Raw genomic sequence first — 19,419 nt, 5'->3', positions numbered from 1 at the left:
CCCTGAGGTGAGTCCTTTGCTTTTTCGCAGTGCCTGCCATTTCTCAGTACTTCTGTCAAGGTTTTGGACACCAGGGGTAAACGGGACTGGGTGTGTTGCCGTGTTGCTTGTACCACATAAACAGGGAAGTGGAGCCGCCGCCGTTCATTTAGGACACACGTCTAATAACAGATGTGACTGTAGTTTGCTGCCGCACATGTGTGCACATGATCAGCACATCCGCATGTCTGCACACTCATTTCCACTTTGACCTTTTTAATACATGACACATGGTCGTGTGACTGTTTTCATTTCTGAAGAAGTCCAAAGTACGATACATGTGAATGTGATGCTTTCAGTTTATCTTGTTCTCATCGTGACAGCTGGTTAGTCCAAAGACTGTGTTTATGCATACATTTTCTGGGAATTACCTTTTATTTTGAGTAAAGAGGTCCACGGGACAGTTTTAGATTATGCTCCGGTAGCGCCGAAAATAAGCTGTTGCGATCCCGCAGTTGCTATACTCAAAATTCCTATGTTTCATGCTGTCCATCCACCCTACACTTTTCGTCAAACTCTTTTTCCGCGCCCTTTATAATGTTGTTGGATGGCAAACCTCGCTCAACCAGCACTGCTTAAATTATTCATTTCTTAGGTGCGTTATGCATTATCACTGAATGACCGCCAACCCGGGCGTCAGCCTGTATTCCGCCAAGCGTCAGCAGCTTGTGGTCTTGCCGTAGTGTTCTCGGTTCCCGCGCTCGGAGTCCCGGATTAGTAACGCTTATTCAGGTTCCAGTAACGTTACTAAGACAACTGGTGTAAGTTTCATCTAAACGTACTTGTAGTACAATATACTGAATACGACACTGCAGAGCCCGTGTTATTCCGAATCACAGTGCGAAGTTCCGCTGCATATGCTTGCGTCTCCAGTGGAACAGGCACTACGGCGGCTACAGCGTGTGCTCGTACATCTGTACAGGTGAGGCATTTTACCTGCAAGTCGTTTGCCTGATGTCGGCGAATAAATACGATATTGCGACCGGTCGCGATAAGCGGGAAACACGGCTTCGAGTCCCGGTCCGACACAAACTTTCATTGTCGTCATTCCACTGTTCATCTGACGGTTGTCCGTATTCGCGACTGCGGAAGCGTTTCTCGTATTTCATAGCACCTGTAGTCGCCGCTTCGCCCGTTCCTTCGGAGGTGCACAGGAACTTTGCATCGTAATTCTGAATACCACAGGCACTGTAATAACGCAAGTAAATTCAATGTTAGTGCGTATCTGTAAAGATAAGATTGTGGCGGTAACTCTGTCATTGACGCAAACTTCCGATTACCCTTCCAGGAAAAAAAGTCAAATGTAAATACAACGCATCGAAAGAAGCAGAGCAATGGGCAATTCCGTTGAGTTTTTAGTACTCAAAGCGACATCAGTGAACCCCTGTATCGTAGATCGTATCTCTGCGTAGCAACGTAAACAGAGATCGCAGTTTGGTTCGCACTGCTAAATAATTTAAAAATATATTTGGATACGGACAGTTGTACTTTGGGCGGTATCCATTATCGTTCATAGCCTTTCGACAAGCAATTACACAAAAGTTTCGTTTGTCTGGGACCAGAATAGCAGAATAGCGGCTTTTGCGGCCGTCCTGAGCGGGCGCGCTGTGGCGCTTCTGTTTGGGTTTTACGACTTTACGTTCAGTCTCCGCGTTACAGTGTTGTGTAAAACTGATTCTGGTGATGCAGCATTTTAGTTTCCTTGTTTTCCCGAGCTGTTAACTGCTGACATGGCAACCACGTTTCCCAGAAAGCTTACCCCAAGATTTGGATTTGACAAAGCAGGCCGTAATGTTCAGCCAAGTTAACTGGAAACTCGTGACTGGATCGTTGACGTTATTGGCGTTACTTCGGACCAGACGCACACTGCTTATTATAACTTGGAGCAATACTGCTTTTTTGTGAAGCTGCTTTCCTCGTTGGTGCTGGAACGGATTTTGCAGAAATTTGAAGTAAAAGCCGAATTCCGCCATCGCGATAATTCGGTGAGTAGAGTTACCATTTCAAATGCTGATGTTGATTATAAACAAGTCAGAGAATTTAATTTGCCCCCTGAGGTAGAAAACTGCTACTTAAAAGACTTATTATCTAAATAAGGTGCCATCAGGCAAATTTGTAATGAACGATGGTCAAGCCAGCATAGATTTGTTCTGTCGATATGCATGTCAAACAGAACATTCCATCTCATATTTTGGTTTGTGGCTACAGAGCGCACGTTATATACAATGGACAGACTTTGATTTGTCACATATGAAAGTGGGCAACTCCGGCAAAACTGTCCAAAAAAAGTGTTTGTATTGCAGAATAATTTACTACAGCGTAAAAGGTTATCACTGGCTGATCTTGTGACCGAAAATGAATGACGGGCGGTCACCTTTCCAGCATTACGGGAAATGTGGACGAAAGGCCACAAAATACTCTTGAAGCATTTCCACCTTTACTCAGGAAAGACACTGCAGACAATCCGGCTGGAAAAAGTAGTATAGCCACTAACAAGAGACGTCGAACTTGTAGCGACAGTAGCACAGATGAAGAAGGTATCAGCCTGTCGCTGAAAGCTGTAGGTGACGTTCAGAAAACAGTACTGCGAACTACTGTTTCAGACAATATTGTCAGCATAGATTCAAACTCTTGAGTCAAGTGCATCAGTAGACAAATCGAACCCGCCACCATCACCGGAACAGGTCAAAGTGACACTACAGCCCCACTCTGTAGCGCTGGGCGCGCCGGTAGATGGCAATGCGCTCGTCTTGGTGACGCCACAGCCCCGCGCTGCAGTAGCCGTACGTCGACCAGCGCAGACAGATTCACTCGCAGATGCAACTGAAAGCAAACGTGACGAGGTAGCGAGTGATTGTCAACAACAGGCGACGTCACAGCCCAAATCCCAAGGCGAAGAAGCGGAGTTTTACAGCAATAACACACAAACAGCAGACGAAAGTGATCATAGAAGTGACGGGGCGTTGGAAGAACGTTCGCAAACTGCGTGTGCGCCGCCTTTGGCAGACGAGACGAGATGGTGGCACACGACTGCCCCTCAGATCCACCGACACCGCCCTCAGTGGAAAACTGCTCAGGGGGTGGGCGGAGCAGACATTCGGTGAAGGCCAGACTCAATGCAAATCGCAAGAAAAGTGTAAAGAAAGGTTCTAATGCAAACCGGGACGGTGGTCTCCAGTCAGATTCTCAGGAAGTATCCGGCATCGAGTGGCATCAAATGATAGACTAGCGGGAAAAGAGGTCACTCCCCTAAGTTTGTCATATATGATTACCACGCTAAACATTAATAGGATACAGTCGGATGTTAAAATAGCTGCTCTGAAACAGTTTCTGTATGAGTCAGCGACGGATATTGCTCTCCTACAGGAAGTGGTATTCCCACAATTAAATTTGTCCAGTTACGTCGATTTTTACAATATTTCCACTGAAACGAGTGTTGCACGGCCATTTTAGTTAGAGAAGGCATCCCCGTACATGCTGTTGTTGTGGTCTTCAGTCCTGAGACTGGTTTGATGCAGCTCTCCATGCTACTCTATCCTGTGCAAGCTTTTTCATCTCCCAGTACCTACTGCAACCTACATCCTTCTGAATCTGCTTACTGTATTCATCTCTTGGTCTCCCTCTACGATTTTTACCCTCCACGCTGCCCTCCAATACTAAATTGGTGATCCCTTGATGCCTCAGAACATGTCCTACCAACCGATCCCTTCTTCTAGTCAAGTTGTGCCACAAACTCCTCTTCTCCCCAATCCTATTCAATACTCCCTCATTAGTTATGTGATCTACCCATCTAATCTTCAGCATTCTTCTGTAGCACCACATTTCGAAAGCTTCTATTCTCTTCTTGTTCAAACTATTTATCGTCCATGTTTCACTTCCATACATGGCTACACTCCATACGAATACTTTCAGAAATGACTTCCCGACACTTATATCAATACTGGATGTCAACAAATTTCTCTTCTTCAGAAACGCTTTCCTTGCCATTGCCAGCCTACATTTTATATCCTCTCTACTTCGACCATCATCAGTTATTTTGCTCCCCAAATAGCAAAACTCCTTTACTACTTTAAGTGCCTCATTTCCTAATCTAATTCCCTCAGCATCACCCGACTTAATTAGACTACATTCCATTATCCTTGTTTTGCTTCTGTTGATGTGCATCTTATATCCTCCTTTCAAGACACTGTCCATTCCATTCAACAGCTCTTCCAAGTCCTTTGCTGTCTGACAGAATTACAATGTCATCGGCGAACCTCAAAGTTTTTACTTCTTCTCCATGAATTTTAATACATACTCCGAATTTTTCTTTTGTTTCCTTTACTGCTTGCTCAATATACAGATTGAACAACATTGGGGAGAGGCTACAACCCTGTCTTACTCCCTTCCCAACCACTGCTTCCCTTTCATGTCCCTCGACATCATGTCGAGGGACATGTCCCTGTCCCCGTACATAACGTTGATAAATTAGAATCGGGGTGAGGTATTCGAATAAACGCAGCAGGAGTCACTATAGTCAGTTTATATGCTTCTTCTGGCAGCAGTAATAAAGCTGCAAGAGCCACATTCTTTAATCAAAGCGTAACTTCTTTACTGAGGAAAAACCACCTCCAACTTAATAGGAGGAAATTTTAATTGTGTATTGAGTCGAAAGGATCAAATCCACAACTTCACTTACTCAAGAGACTTGAGACGTCTCGTTGTTGAAAAAAATAAACAACCTACGGCCGATTTCGCTTTTAAATTCGGATTATAAAATTATAGCTCGAGAAATTAACAAGCACTTTACACCATGCACCGCTGACGTCATAGACCAACAGCGGATTTGTGCTTTCAGAAGGACGATTTTACAAACTGCGGCTTTGTATCGCGATGTCATTGCGCTAGCGCAGGCAAGTAACATAAAATGTGGACTGCTTTTCATAGACTTCCATAACGCGCTTTTCATAGACTTCCATAACGCGTTTGATCAAATTAATCACAAATACCTGATAGAGACAATGCGTCGAATGGACTTCCTGCCAAAAACCATCGACATCCCCGAGAACGTGGCTATGGGCGTTACTGCACAAATCTCTGTTGGCTGTCAACTGACAAAAAAAATTGAAATAAAAAGGGGTGTTACCGAAGGAAGCCCCTTATCCATGCTCCTGTTCGATATACCGCTGGAACCTTTCTTGAGACAGCCACAGCACAGGCTGACAGGCATTACCATGACCGTGGTAGGCGCTTACGCTGACGATGCAGGCGTAATCATCAGAGACCAAACAGATGTGACACAACTAGAGATGGTACTTGCAAAATACTGTTCCGCATCAGGTGCGAGGGTAAATGAAAACAAAAGTAAAGTTCTAAATACAAAGCGGCTTGCTAACTTGCGCATTGAGTGGGTGAACCATGTTAATGAATGCAAAGCTCTTGGAATAGCATTGACAACTCCCCTTTTAAAAATGATAGCAATAATTTGACGGGAGCTGGCAAGAAAAATCAAGGGAGCTTTGATTGAAAACTGTCAACGTAGTATAGACCAGTTCCAGAGAATACTGTTTATCAACACGTATATTTTATCCACGGCCTACTACATAGCACAGGTTCTCCCCATTCCATCAATGGTGGAGAAGGCGATCATGTCCACCTTAGCAAAGTTCTTGTGGAAAGGGGAATTGTTTCGAGTGCCGGTGAAGGCAGCAGTTTTGGATCCAAGCAATGGAGTAATGGGTCTGACATAAAGTATAAAGCGATGGCATTGTATGTTAAACGAACATGGGGCATAATGTGTAATGATCCAGGGTGCACTACAGCAAAACTATACGACATTGTCAGGCCAGAAAGTATAGATCATCATCATCATCATCATTTAAGACTGATTATGCCTTTCAGCGTTCAGTCTGGAGCATAGCCCCCCTTATACAGTTCCTCCATGATCCCCTATTCAGTGCCAACATTAGTGCCTCTTCTGATGTTAAACCTATTACTTTAAAATCATTCTTAACCGAATCCAGGTACCTTCTCCTCGGTCTGCCCCGACTCCTCCTACTTTCTACTGCTGAACCCATGAGTCTCTTGGGTAACCTTGCTTCTCCCATGCGTGTAACATGACCCCACCATCTAAGCCTGTTCGCCCTGACTGCTACATCTATAGAGTTCATTCCCAGTTTTTCTTTGATTTCCTCATTGTGGACACCCTCCTGCCATTGTTCCCATCTACTAATACCTGCAATCATCCTAGCTACTTTCATATCCGTAACCTCAACCTTGTTGATAAGGTAACCCGAATCCACCCAGCTTTCGCTCCCAAACAACAAAGTTGGTCGAAAGATTGAACGGTGCACAGATAACTTAGTCTTGGTACTGACTTCCTTCTTGCAGAAGAGAGTAGATCTTAGCTGAGCGCTCACTGCATTAGCTTTGCTACAGCTCGCTTCCCGTTCTTTCACTATGTTGCCATCCTGTGAGAATATGCATCCTAAGTACTTGAAACCATCCACCTGTTCTAACTTTGTTCCTCCTATTTGGCACTCAATCCGTTTATATTTCTTTCCCACTGACATTACTTTCGTTTTAGAGATGCTAATCTTCATACCATAGTCCTTACATTTCTGATCTAGCTCTGAAATATTACTTTGCAAACTTTCAATCGAATCTGCCATCACAACTAAGTCATCGGCATATGCAAGACTGTTTGTGTTCACATATCTTCATCTCACCCAGCCAGTCTATTGTTTTCAACATATGATCCATAAATAATATGAACAACAGTGGAGACAGGTTGCAGCCTTGTCTTACCCCTGAAACTACTCTGAACCATGAACTCAATTTACCGTCAACTCTAACTGCTGCCTGACTATCCATGTAATGACCTTTAATTGCTTGCAAAAGTTTGCCTCCTATTCCATAATCTTGTAGAACAGACAATAACTTCCTCCTAGGAACCCGGTCATATGCCTTTTCTAGATCTATAAAGGATAGATACAATTCCCTGTTCCACTCATAACACTTCTCCATTATTTGCCGTAAGCTAAAGATCTGGTCCTGACAACCTCTGAGGCCTAAACACACACTGATTTTCATCCAATTGGTCCTCAACTAATACTCGCACTTTCCTTTCAACAATACCTGAGAAGATTTTACCCACAACGCTGATTAAAGAGATACCTCTGTAGTTGTTACAATATTTTCTGTTTCCATGTTTAAAGATTGGTGTGATTACTGCTTTTGTCCAGTCTGATGGAACCTGTCCCAACTCCCAGGCCATTTCAATTATCCTGTGTAGCCATTTAAGGCCTGACATTCCACTGTATTTGATGAGTTCCGACTTAATTTCATCCACCCCAGCTGCTTTATTGCACTGCAATCTATTGACCATTTTCTCCACTTCCTCAAACGTGATCCTATTTCCATCATCATTCCTATCCCATTCTACCTCGAAATCTGAAACATTACTGATCGTATTTTCACCTACATTGAGCAACTCTTCAAAATATTCCCTCCATCTGCCCAAGGCATCCACAGGATTCACCAGCAGTTTTCCTGACCTGTCCAAAATACTTGTCATTTCCTTCTTACCTCCCTTTCGAAGACTGCTAATTACACTCCAGAATGGTTTTCCAGCATCTTGACCCATAGTCTCCAACCTGTTTCCAAAGTCTTCCCACGATTTCTTCTTGGATGCTGCAATTATGTTTGGCTTTGTTTCTTTCTTCAACATAATTTTCTCTGTCTACCTGGGTTCTGGTATGTAGCCATTTTTGATACGCCTTCTTTTTCCTTTTACAGGCTGCCTTGACTGTATCATTCCACCAAGCTACATTTACACACTACTTTTCCAAGACATTCTTTAGCCACTTCTAGTATTGTGTCCCTGTACCTTGTCCATTCCTTTTCCAATGACTGTAATTGACTACATTCAACTAACTGGTACCTTTCTGAGATCGCTGTTATGTACTTGTGCCTGATTTCCTTATCCTGAAGTTTCTCCACCCTTATCCTCCTACATATGGACCTGACCTCCTGCACTTTCGGCCTCACAATCCCAATTTCACTGCAGATTAAATAATGATCAGTGTCATCAAAGAATCCCCTGAATACACGTGTCCCCCTCACAGCCTTCCTGAATTCGTGATCTGTTATTATATAGTCAATGACAGATCTGGTTCCCCTGCCTTCCCAAGTATACCGGTGAATGTTATTATGTTTAAAAAAGGAGTTTGTGATTACTAAGCCCATACTGGCACAGAAATCAAAGAGTTGTTTCCCGTTCCTGTTGGCCTCCATATCCTCTCCAAATTTACCCATTATCTTTTCATACCCTTCTGTTCGATTTCCAATCCTGGCGTTAAAATCACCCATGAGCAGAACACTGTCCTTGTCCTTTACTCTAACAACTACATCACTGAGTGCCTCATAAAAACTATCCATCTTATCTTGATCTGCCCCTTCACAACGCGAATATACAGACACAATCCTAATTTTCTTGCTAGACACTGTCAAATCTATCCACATCAGTCGTTCGTTTACATACCTTATTGCAACTACGCTGGGTTCCATTTCTTTCCTGATGTAAAGCCCTACACCCCATTGTGCTATTCCTGCTTTGACTCCCGACAGGTAGACCTTGTATTCTCCCACTTCCTCTTCTTTCTCACCCCTCACCTGAATGTCACTAACAGCTAAAACGTCCAGCCCCATCTTACTTGCAGCCTCTGCCAGCTCTACCTTCTTCCCAGAGTAGCCCCCATTGATATTAATAGCTCCCCATCTCATTACCATTTGTTTGCCAAGTCGTATCTTAGGAGTCCCTGGTTTGTCAGTTAGAGGTGGGACTCCGTCACCTCCAAAGGTCCGAGGCATTTTGCTCTGATTGTTGCCAGCATCATATTTAAAGTACCAGGGAAGCAGGTTGCTAGCCTTACTTGCCCCGAGTCCCATTGGGTTTTACCGCTAACGGCTGAGGGACTTACCGGTGGATTTGGTAGTCTTTTCCGTATGAGCACAAAGGTGACCACGACTCAGAATATGTCAGAGACGCCCAGCCTTATTCCAAAGTAACTGGTATCCCGACTGTCGGGACCACTTACTTGGCCACTCATACGTTGCCCGTGGTTCATGAACTAGGACATGACTACAGGAACGCACACCATGAACCACTTAAGCCGTCGATAAATATACAAAAAATAGGTTTTAAGCTAAAACACATTAGGGAGTATAATCTGTAACTAAGTTATCTCAGCAAAAAGCTTTTAAACTCCAAAAAAGTTACAGCAAAGGCGATTTTAGCTGAAAGATGGAAACATGAAAATATGGAAAATGAATTCGAGAAAATAGTGAAATATCAGAATCACAATAAGAAATGTGGTAACATGCTCCGAATTGTTTTCAAAAGAATGGGTATTGGTTAGAAACTGGATTCCTAGTAGAGAGGGAATGGGTTGAGTTCACGTTCCCAACCTCACCTGCAAGTCGCACATGAAAAATAAATCAGCAGTACAGCAGATACAAGAATATGACGGCAAACATCTGGTGTCTGATACAAAGAAAGATCTTGAACTCCCCAAGGATGAGTTTAGAAGGCTGGAACTGACAAACATAACAAGGCGGTGAAGGACTTTGCGATGTCGCTGTTCGGGACTGCTCCTCTGTCCACGTAATTTACCCTGGAAGGAACAGCCGTCAAGGATTTGCTGAATGATTAATTTGGGTCTGGGAAATGATGAGGAACCTCAGGCTGCAGAAGAAGAAAATGTGCGTGCTGAACTGCCGCCAGCTGAAGGCGACAGTGAAGGTGCGGATTTGTGCTACTGCTAAAGACTGAATATGATTCCTCATTCTTTGAATGTTGTAATTTATGACTGCAATTATCTGTCACCTCATTTGTCATTTCTTTCTTTTTGTCCAACAACACAAATCATGGCAGTGGGTTTTCCATTTTCCATTGTAAAGTATATGAGGAGAAACATTGGTTTTTTATCAGAATAACAAAGTCGATTGGGAAAAATTCAATTTTTATACATATAATAATTATAAACTAGAACTGCAGTGACAATTATCGTAAAAACAAAGCAATTTTTGCGACATCTTGCGCAACAAATGAAAACGGGCGTTTGCAATAAATCCGTAGAAAAACATGCCCCTTTAACATTTACGAAAATGTTCCTGATAATTTTGAGGCAAACCAGTCATACTGAATCATGTCTCGGAATATTGGTGACGATGATTGATGGAGAATTATAGAATGAATTTTGATGCAATCTTCCCGGGAATTATTTCACGATTCTCCTGTTACAATGCGCTGCAGTTGTGCAAGCGCTTTACGAAATTTTTAACTTGCCTGTAAACGTAAACATCACAAGGTGGCACCAAAGAAGTGCATTTTTGAGGTATGACTTTTAGAGACCAAGTTGGCATACTTTCGTCATCTTGAAAAATTGCATCATATGTCTCCGGAATCGTTTGAACTCCCCAAGAGTCAATGAGAAGTAAATATTTACTCTCCCCGACGAAAGATTTTTAAACATTTGTGGAGAAAATCCATGTATAAAACTGTTGTTCCTTTCCCGGACTGCGATGATGTTACGATGACGTTCGTATAAGTATTGCCATAGCCATCTATTAATTAGTGAATACGAGGTCCGAAACGACCGGTCGCTTCTTGTAAGCATATGAAGACATGTGGGAGCAGTTTTCCGGATAATGTTATTGAATATTGTGCGGTGTACGAATGCGTCACTTTATTCAAATCCGACTTTTTCACGAAAACTGTTTTACTTACTTTTTCAGTGAGATTGATATTGGTATCCTAAAACAATAGTATTTTAACATTAAACAATATTCGAATGTGTATGTAAATATCTTTTTCTATAATTAAATTTGAATTGATATATTTTACATCGGTAAACATTTTGTACGCAGAAAACATGTATTTACCTGTTTGGTCAGTATTTATCGCATGATCCTCGTCGTGGTATTGAGGGATTAACCGGCACGTCTGCCGACGAAAGGCATCCGCAGACGCCTGGATGGCCTCCATTGACGCCGCCTCTTTTTTCGAAACCAGTTTCGTGAGCTTGCGTTGTGAAATTCTGTGCTTCTGTTTAAATGCCGTGACCTATCGATCAGACGCCTTGAATTTGAAATCGACGAATTGTGCAGCCGCAGCCAATGTCCATTGCCGTAAATTTTTTGTCGCAACTTGCTGATATTGCTGTCTTGCTTCCACAGAATTCACGACTTTGTGGGCAAAGGGAATCATGTCACTTTTAAATCTTTTCGGTGACGGTTTATATTCGTCTGGAGACGAATTATTTTGTGGCACTTCGAAATGTCGGTCGTTCTCCTCACATTCTTCACAATCCTCTTGAGCGTGAATTAATTCCTCTTCAGTTACGAATGTTTTTGCACCCAAAAGTTCCAGTGTATTATTATAAAGTTCTCCGGCCAATAACATAGCATCGTGAGAGATTTCTTCCGAAGATGTCGATGCAATTAAAATATTTTCCGTCGACAGCTTTTCATAATACATCACTGCGCCCTTCAATCGTAATTTTGATAGGTCACTATGAACGGATTCTTCAGGAATTTCTTCTCCTATTCCAGATGAGCCAGCAACTTCTTCAGTCGACGTGTTTAACCGCGGATCGGAATAACACGTCGAAATTTGAAACGGGCATGTCTGTTCACGACGAAGTCTAAAAACAAACTGCCGTTTACTTCTCACGGCTCGCGCACAGTCCTATGCCCAGATGGCCGTTACAATCCCAAGGGGGCCGTTACAAAGCCCCTCTAAACCTCGAAACCCCATGAAACGAAATAGAATAACGAGCACGAATATTTTTCAGAATGAAAAACTTTACATTCTTGAGCTAAAATAGTGTAAGTTTGAGAAACTTTTTGAATAATTGGTGGAATAACAAAAGAAAATGAATCAGAAGAAAAAGAACCCAAGGCCTCTGGCATAAGAGTGCGAGCCCTAACCATTTTTTAAAATTGGTCATAACATTCCACAGTAGTACATAATTATCAACTAACATTTAAAAGTAATAAAACAAACGAAAATTAATTACAGGTTCCTTGACATTTTAGAAGAAATCAAGGCCTAAACCAGATAGTGATGTTCGTCACTTGATCGTATTTGGTTTTCAAAGATCAAATTGTCTCTCGTTTCTTCATGTTCTGAATCGCATAATCGAAAATAGAGTTCACATGACGCTTCTTCTGAGGAAGTTGGCGTATGTATCATAGTAATTATTTATGTGTAGTAGCTTGTGATGCTGATCGGAGATTAACGTCCAAAAATCTCCTTTGCTCCTTTCTTTACTGGACAGCAGGTAAAATACCGCGTGTCCCTTCAACCAGTTGACGGCATTTTTCTTTGAGGTGGGGTATAACTCCTCTTCCGGGTATAAAAGGCACGTTGGCGTTATCAAATACGGCGGTTTTCTCTGCATAGTTGCTAATTTTTTTCTGATTGACAACCATATATTATCTGCATTTCCACAGACAAATTGATGTTCATCTCTGTCAATCAGGTTGCAAGTGGTACACGAAGGGGAATCAGCCAGGTGAATGGAATGTAGTCTGGAGTTCGTAGAAAATTTCCTATTCACAAAATAATACCACACGGCGGCTCGGCACTGGACCAACATTTTATACTCATAAGGCACCTGAGAAACTTTGGATCGATTTTTCACGGGATTTTCCGAGTAGTGCGTTCTAATATTTTAACCACGTGAGGTGTTAGGGGTCCACGCTAAATTTCGGACAAATCCCCGACCCCGTGGTCGTGCCGTCTCCTTGTGAGTTGTGGTGGGCAGGTGGCTGACCTCCACGTGGCCTGCGTTTACGTTTAGTGGTTTTGCTGTCTCCTCTTCGTTTATTGCTCTCACGTCAAACGAAAACAAAATTGATTTCTGTGGCCGCGAGCTATCAAGCGAAGTAAAATACACTGATGAGAGTACAGTAGACTAAAATATGTTGTTAGTTTCAGATTTTATTTTATTTCCACCTTCCTGACAGTCGGGCCTTAATCGCCTTGCAGAACAATACTTATTTGGCTTTTATTAATCTTCCTCGCTGAGGCAGTGAAGTTATTTTTTTAAATCCACATTATTGGCTAGTTTCAGCTGTTTGCTGCATCTCAAAAGTGCACGTTTTCATCCAACCAATTATTATGTTACTAGCACCTGCAAACACGATTTAAGTTTTGAGAGAAACTTGTCCAGTTTTTAGGTATAATTTACCCTGGTTGCTTACATGCTTCAGTACTCTCCCCATAAAATTCAGCAGGAATGCAATTATGCGAGACGAAATGCAATTTCGAAACCAAAGACGAGAGTATGTTCGATATCTGGTCTTTGGGTTTACACAAATTTATGAATAGACCCGAAATACTATGAGCGTAGAATCGCAAGTGGAGAGACACATCCTGCAGAAATCTGCGCACTATACCGTGTTGCCCGTTCGTGGTTGGTTGGTTGGTTGGTTGGTTGTTTTGGGGCAGGAGACCAGACAGCGTGGTCATCGGTCTCATCGGATTAGGGAAGGAAGTCGGCCGTGCCCTTTCAGAGGAACCATCCCGGCATTAGCCTGGAGTGATTTAGGGAAATCACGGAAAACATAAATCAGGATGGCCGGACGCGAGATTGAACCGTCGTCCTCCCGAATGCGAGTCCAGTGTCTAGCCACTGCGCCACCCCGCTCGGTGCCCGTTCGTGCAGCTGCCTCTTAACGTGATTTCATTTCGGCGATAACAGAACCAAGTCAGGAGCACGCCTTAGGTAGCCAAGGTGGCCAGTGACTGTCGATATGGACCAACAAAGAAATGTTTCGAACAGGTGGTAATCGACCTCCATGGAATCGGAATTTTCCATTAGTGTGCAAAGGCCTACATAAAGACAGTCATGAACCAATGCTCTGTCCAGACGGGTGTTCATTTGGAATGATTCTTGTGATGGTCGGGGCTAGGTTCTCACATAAGGCAATCAATTTAAGAAGTACAAACAGCACATCTTCACCTCTGGTGACGGCATTCGAAAAATGTAGTGTTGCACTGTGGTTCCAAACGGACATAAGAGACGTCACTTTGCTACTTGTTGCGCGAGAGTCCTTATAGGTTGGGCCATGGCGGAGGCCTAACCATGCCAGGTTGAAAGCCAGTCACCAGTAAGCTTTCTTACGCGAGAGTGTTTTTTGATGAATGTGCCACTCATCGTGCAAGATCACTGGGCAGCTGAATCTTATTTTATTTCGGCATGAGATGTGCAAAATATCGGTGCTGGACTGAGATTCGAACTCGGATCTCCCTTTTCGTCACGTCTGATGCCTTTGTGTTGATACTTTCCACCGTTCGCCGCGCGGTCTGCGCGGCTGCCCCCGTCGGAGGTTCGAGTCCTCCCTCTGGTATGGGCGTGTGTGTCGACCTTAGCGTAAGTTAGTTTTAAGTTAGATGATGTGGCGGAGGGTACCGTGAGTACCTCTATCGGTTCTCCCTTATATTCCAGTCTCGTATTGTTCGTGGAAAGGAGGATTGTCGGTATGCCTCTGTGTGGGCTCTAATCTCTCTGATTTTATCCTCACCGTCTCTTCACGGTGAAGGTATGTTCTCAAAACTTCAACAAAAGCCCGTACCGAGCTACTGAGCGTCTCTCCTGCAGAGTCTTCCACTGGAGTTTATCTATCATCTCCGTAACGCTTTCGCGATTACTGAGTGATCCTGTAACGAAGCGCACTGCTCTCCTTTGGATCTTCTCTATCTCTTCTATCAACCCTATCTGGTACGGATCCCACACTGCTGACCAGTATTCGAGCAGTGGGCGAACAAGCGTACTGTAACCCACTTCCTTTGTTTTCGGATTGCGTTTCCTTAGGATTCTTCCAATGAATCTGTCTGGCATCTGCTTTATCGACGATCAACTTTATATGATTATTCTATTTTAAATCACTCCTAATGCGTACTCCCAGATAATTTACGGAATTAACTGCTTCCAGTTCCTGAGTTGCTATATTGTAGCTAAATAATATGGGATCTTTCTTTCTGTGTATTAGCAGCACATTACACTTGTCTACACTGAGATTCGATTGCCATTCCCTACACCATGCATCAATTCGCTGCAGATCCTCCTGCATTTCAGTACAATTTTCCGTCGTTCCAGCCTCTCGATATACCACAGCATCATCCTCAAAAAGCCTCGGTGAACTTCGGATGTCATCCACAAGGCCATTTAAGTATACTGTGAACAGCAACGTTCCTACGACACTCCCCTGCGGCACACCTGAAATCACTCTTACTTCGGAAGACTTCTCTCCATTGAGAACGACATGCTGCGTTCTGTTACCTAGGAACTCTTCAATCCAGTCACACAATTGGTCTGATAGTCCATATGCTCTTACTTTGTTCATTAAACGACTGTGGGGAACTGTATCGAACGCCTTGCGGAAGTCAAGAAACACGGCATCTACCTGGGAACCCGTGTCTATGGCCCTCTGACTCTCGTGGACTAATGGCGCGAGCTGGGTTTCACACGATCGTCTTTTTCGAAACCCATGCTGATTCCTACACAGTAGATTTCTAGTCTCCAGAAAGTCATTATACTCGAACATAATACGTGATCCAAAAATTCTACAACTGATCGACGTTTATGTTCTGCACATCTGTTCGACGTCCCTTCTTGAAGACGGGGATGACCTGTGCCCTTTCCCAATCCTTTGGAACGCTACGCTCTTCTAGAGACCTACAGTACCACGCTGCAAGAAGGGGGGAAGTTCCTTCGCGTACTCTGTGTAAAATCGAACTGGTATCCCATCAGGTCCAGCGGCCTTTCCTCTTTTGAGCGATTTCAATTGTTTCTCTATCCCTCTGTCGTCTATTTCGATATCTACCATTTTGTCATCTGTGCGACAATCTAGAGAAGGAACTACAGTGCATTCTTCCTTTGTGAAACAGGTTTGGAAAAAGAAATTTAGTATTTCGGCCTTTAGTCTGTCATCCTCTGTTTCAGAACCATTTTGCTCGCAGAGTGTCTGGACATTTTGTTTTGATCCACCTACCGCTTTGACACAAGACCAAAATTTCTTAGGATTTTCTGCCAAGTCAGTACATAGAACTTTACTTTCGAATTCATTGAACGCCTCTCGCATGGCCCTCCTCACATTACATTTCGCTTCGCGTAATTTTTGTTTGTCTGCAAGGCGTTGGCTATGTTTGTGTTTGCTGTGAAGTTCCCTTTGTTTCCGCAGCAGTTTTCTAACTCGGTTGTTGTACCGCGGTGGCTCTTTCCCATTTGTTACGATCTTACTGGGCACATACTCATCTAACGCATATTGTACGATGGTTTTGAACTTTGTCCACTGATCCTCAGCACTGTCTGTACTTAAATCAAAACTTTTGTTTTGAGCTATTAGGTACTCTGAAATATGCTTTTTGTCACTTTTGCTAAACAGAGAAATCTTTCTACCTTTTTTAATATTTCTATTTACGGCTGAAATCATCGATGCAGTAACCAGTTTATGGTAGTTGATTCCCTGTTCTGCGTTAACTGTTTCAAATAGTTCGGGTCTGTTTTTCACCAGAAGGTCCAATATGTTATCGCCACGAGTCGGTTGTCTGTTTAACTGCTCAAGGTACTTTTCAGATAAAGCACTTAAAAATTTTACTGGATTCTTTGTCCCTGCCACCCGTTATGAACGTTTGAGTCTCCCAGTCTATATGTGGCAAATTAAAATCTCCACCCAGAACTATAACATGGTGGGGAAATCTAAATATTTTCCAAATTATCCTTCAGGTGCTCAGCCACAACAGCTGCTGAGCCAGGGGGCCTATAGAGACATCCAATTACCATGTCTGAGCCTGCTTTAAACGTGACCTTCACCCAAATTATTTCGCATTTCGGATCTCCGTCAATTTCCTTCGATACTATTGCAATTGCCGACTTTGGGAGAAAGTGAGAAACTATATTCGTGTGTTCGAGACACGACATGCGGAAGAAGACACACAGACGGCCCTCACGCCGCGCTTACCAGAGGAAATTACTCCCACTGCTTCGAATCCACCCACAGATGTACGGCACGTCGCCAATGGCTTTTATCATTTTGAACAATTTTGATTCCAACTCAGTTATACTCAAACCAGAGTTGGCCGTCGAATATGGTAAAAGTCTGGAACATGTACGTGGAATTAATGAGAAGCAAAAGTGGAAACGTGACTGTACAAAAGGAGCCGCACTACGGCTGGAGGGCCATCTGGACAAACATCGGCACCCCTCACCTACCAACAAGTGTGAAAACTACTCGGTAGAGGGCAGTAAACAGCAAAGTAGCAACCAAAGCGAAACTTGAGGCAGTCCACCTGGGTGGTCGGCAGCACGTGAGAGAATTACGACCTGATAGCAGGCGAGGTTCGTACGCCCTCAAGTGAAGGACATCTGGTGAGTTATGAGACAATTGTTTGCCACAATAACACGAACTCTGCTCCCAGTACCTTGCCTTCCAATTTTTTTTAATCGTAGCGACGTGCCGTGTGAGTAAAGGAATGCTGTAAACTGGCTAAGAGGACAGACAACGTACCACCTGCCAGCAGAGGGAAGCGAGACGGGCGGGCGCTGGGTGGGTCGCCGCACGCACGCCGGGCACAAGCGGGCCACGGGGCGGCGCGTGCGTCGCTGAGGCGGGAAACTGCGAGAGGAACTTCGCAACATGTTTCAGTACATACAGTTACGTGGTACAGTGTGCAAAGTGAATAGAAAAAGGCGTGAACATCATAATGTATCGTCCTTAAGCTCTTTTGTGTTAAACGGTGTTTCTTACTGCCTTATTTATTTTTAAGGAAACAGAAATCTAATTTGAAATACATAGGTCAGAAGCACTCTATTTTGTGTTGAAGGAATCTCGGAGGAAAAGCTCGTCCTCACGACAGAACACGTGGTACTTTTTAGTACACTTTATTTCACTTCATTATGTATGTTAAAACTCCTTTTAACCATAAGGGACTGCGCTGATTTCTGCTGTTCTGCGTTACATTCATCACGAAGCCAACAAAGCACAAGTGTAGCTGTTCTGTGTGTGGAAGTGTGATTCAACGTACACATCTGGCACAGTTCTTCTTCAATAAGGCAAGAAATTTTAAATATCATTTATACTGAAGTAATTAAAGAAAATAGAAATACTATAATTACGCAAGAAAACCAGAATTACACTCTAATACAAGAAGACAAGCCAGATGCTTTGTTGACTGAACCTGTAATGACGCATTATTCAAGACATTGAAATAATGAGAAAAAAAGCGAGTTTTGTTACCTTCATATACATTGATGAAAAGCACTCTAATCATTACAATATCTCCATTAGAACAACATCTGCTGTTTAGCCCATCAAACAACTGCATAAAACATGGAACAAGCACTCCCTACTAAAACATCTCAACACCGACTCGCTACTACCACATCTCAACAAGCACACTCCAGCACGACCTCTCGACCAGAACTCTTTACTACGACATCTCAGCAAGCACTGACAACTGCCACATCTCGACAAGAACTGCCAGTGGAGGCGGCGGAATAAAACTCTTTGGCTCAATCTCTGGCGCTGTGGCTCAGTGTGGCCACCTTTCAACTTGCAGGAATGAGTGTGACAAAATGTGGTAATGAAATTCTTTCAGAGGTTGTATAATGCTATTTGTAATGGACGATGAATGAAGATTTTCTAATGCGGGAGATGGAACAGATTTGCTGTAATTTAATACATACACACAACTGCGCACTGTTTTGTACTGTGGGAGGGGGAATACGGTAGGTTTGTTTCAGGACAGATTTGTATTCGCAGCAGTTGTGTCGTCGTGTGGCTGTTTTCCTCATTCTGTGTGTTGTGTGTTTGTAGCAGAGAGTGGCAGTTTGTGTGTTTTGTGCAGGAGCCTCTCTGCTAAGGAGAGGGGCAGGAGGCTGGTCCAGGCGGCTGTGGAGGGGGCAGTGGGGGAGCTGAGGGCGCTGATCGCCGCAGGGGCCGACGTGGAGGCGAGGGGCGGGTGGTGGGGGTGGACCGCCCTGCACTGTGCAGCAGACAGGGGAGACGTCGAGGCGGCGAGGCTGCTGGTGGGGGCGGGGGCGGCGGTGGACGCCAGGGATGATGATGGGTGGACGCCGCTGCATATGGCGGCACTCAATGGCCGCGCAGAAGTGGCGGCTGAGCTGCTCGTCGCGGGGGCCGACAGGGGGGCCACAACTGGTGGTGGGGAGACAGCGCTGGACCTCGCCAGGGAGTGGAACCACAGGCGGCTGGTGGAGATGCTGTCATGAGGCAGGCAGTCCAGCGAACTCTGTGCAAAAAAACAGGTACTGAAAGAGTTTGTACGAGAGCAATATTCATAATTTTTTAAATAAAGATCGAAAAAGTCAA

At 43.8% G+C, this 19,419-nt stretch overlaps 1 protein-coding gene across 1 annotated transcript in view; it reads left to right on the top strand.

Moving 5' to 3' along the window:
• LOC124720021 (FYVE zinc finger domain protein UPA1-like) overlaps nucleotides 1-19,419 on the top strand; it is a 58,829-nt gene extending 39,410 nt beyond the window's left edge. The window contains exon 4 of the mRNA XM_047245270.1: nucleotides 18,935-19,419. Coding sequence (XP_047101226.1) covers nucleotides 18,935-19,319 — 385 coding nt within the window. The 3' untranslated portion in view covers nucleotides 19,320-19,419. The remainder of the gene's footprint in view (nucleotides 1-18,934) is intronic.

This window comes from Schistocerca piceifrons, chromosome 11 (genome assembly GCF_021461385.2).
Source record: "Schistocerca piceifrons isolate TAMUIC-IGC-003096 chromosome 11, iqSchPice1.1, whole genome shotgun sequence".
Taxonomy (NCBI): domain Eukaryota; kingdom Metazoa; phylum Arthropoda; class Insecta; order Orthoptera; family Acrididae; genus Schistocerca; species Schistocerca piceifrons.
The sequence above is the reverse complement of the archived record's forward strand: the minus strand, read 5'-3'. Positions and strand labels throughout refer to the sequence as shown.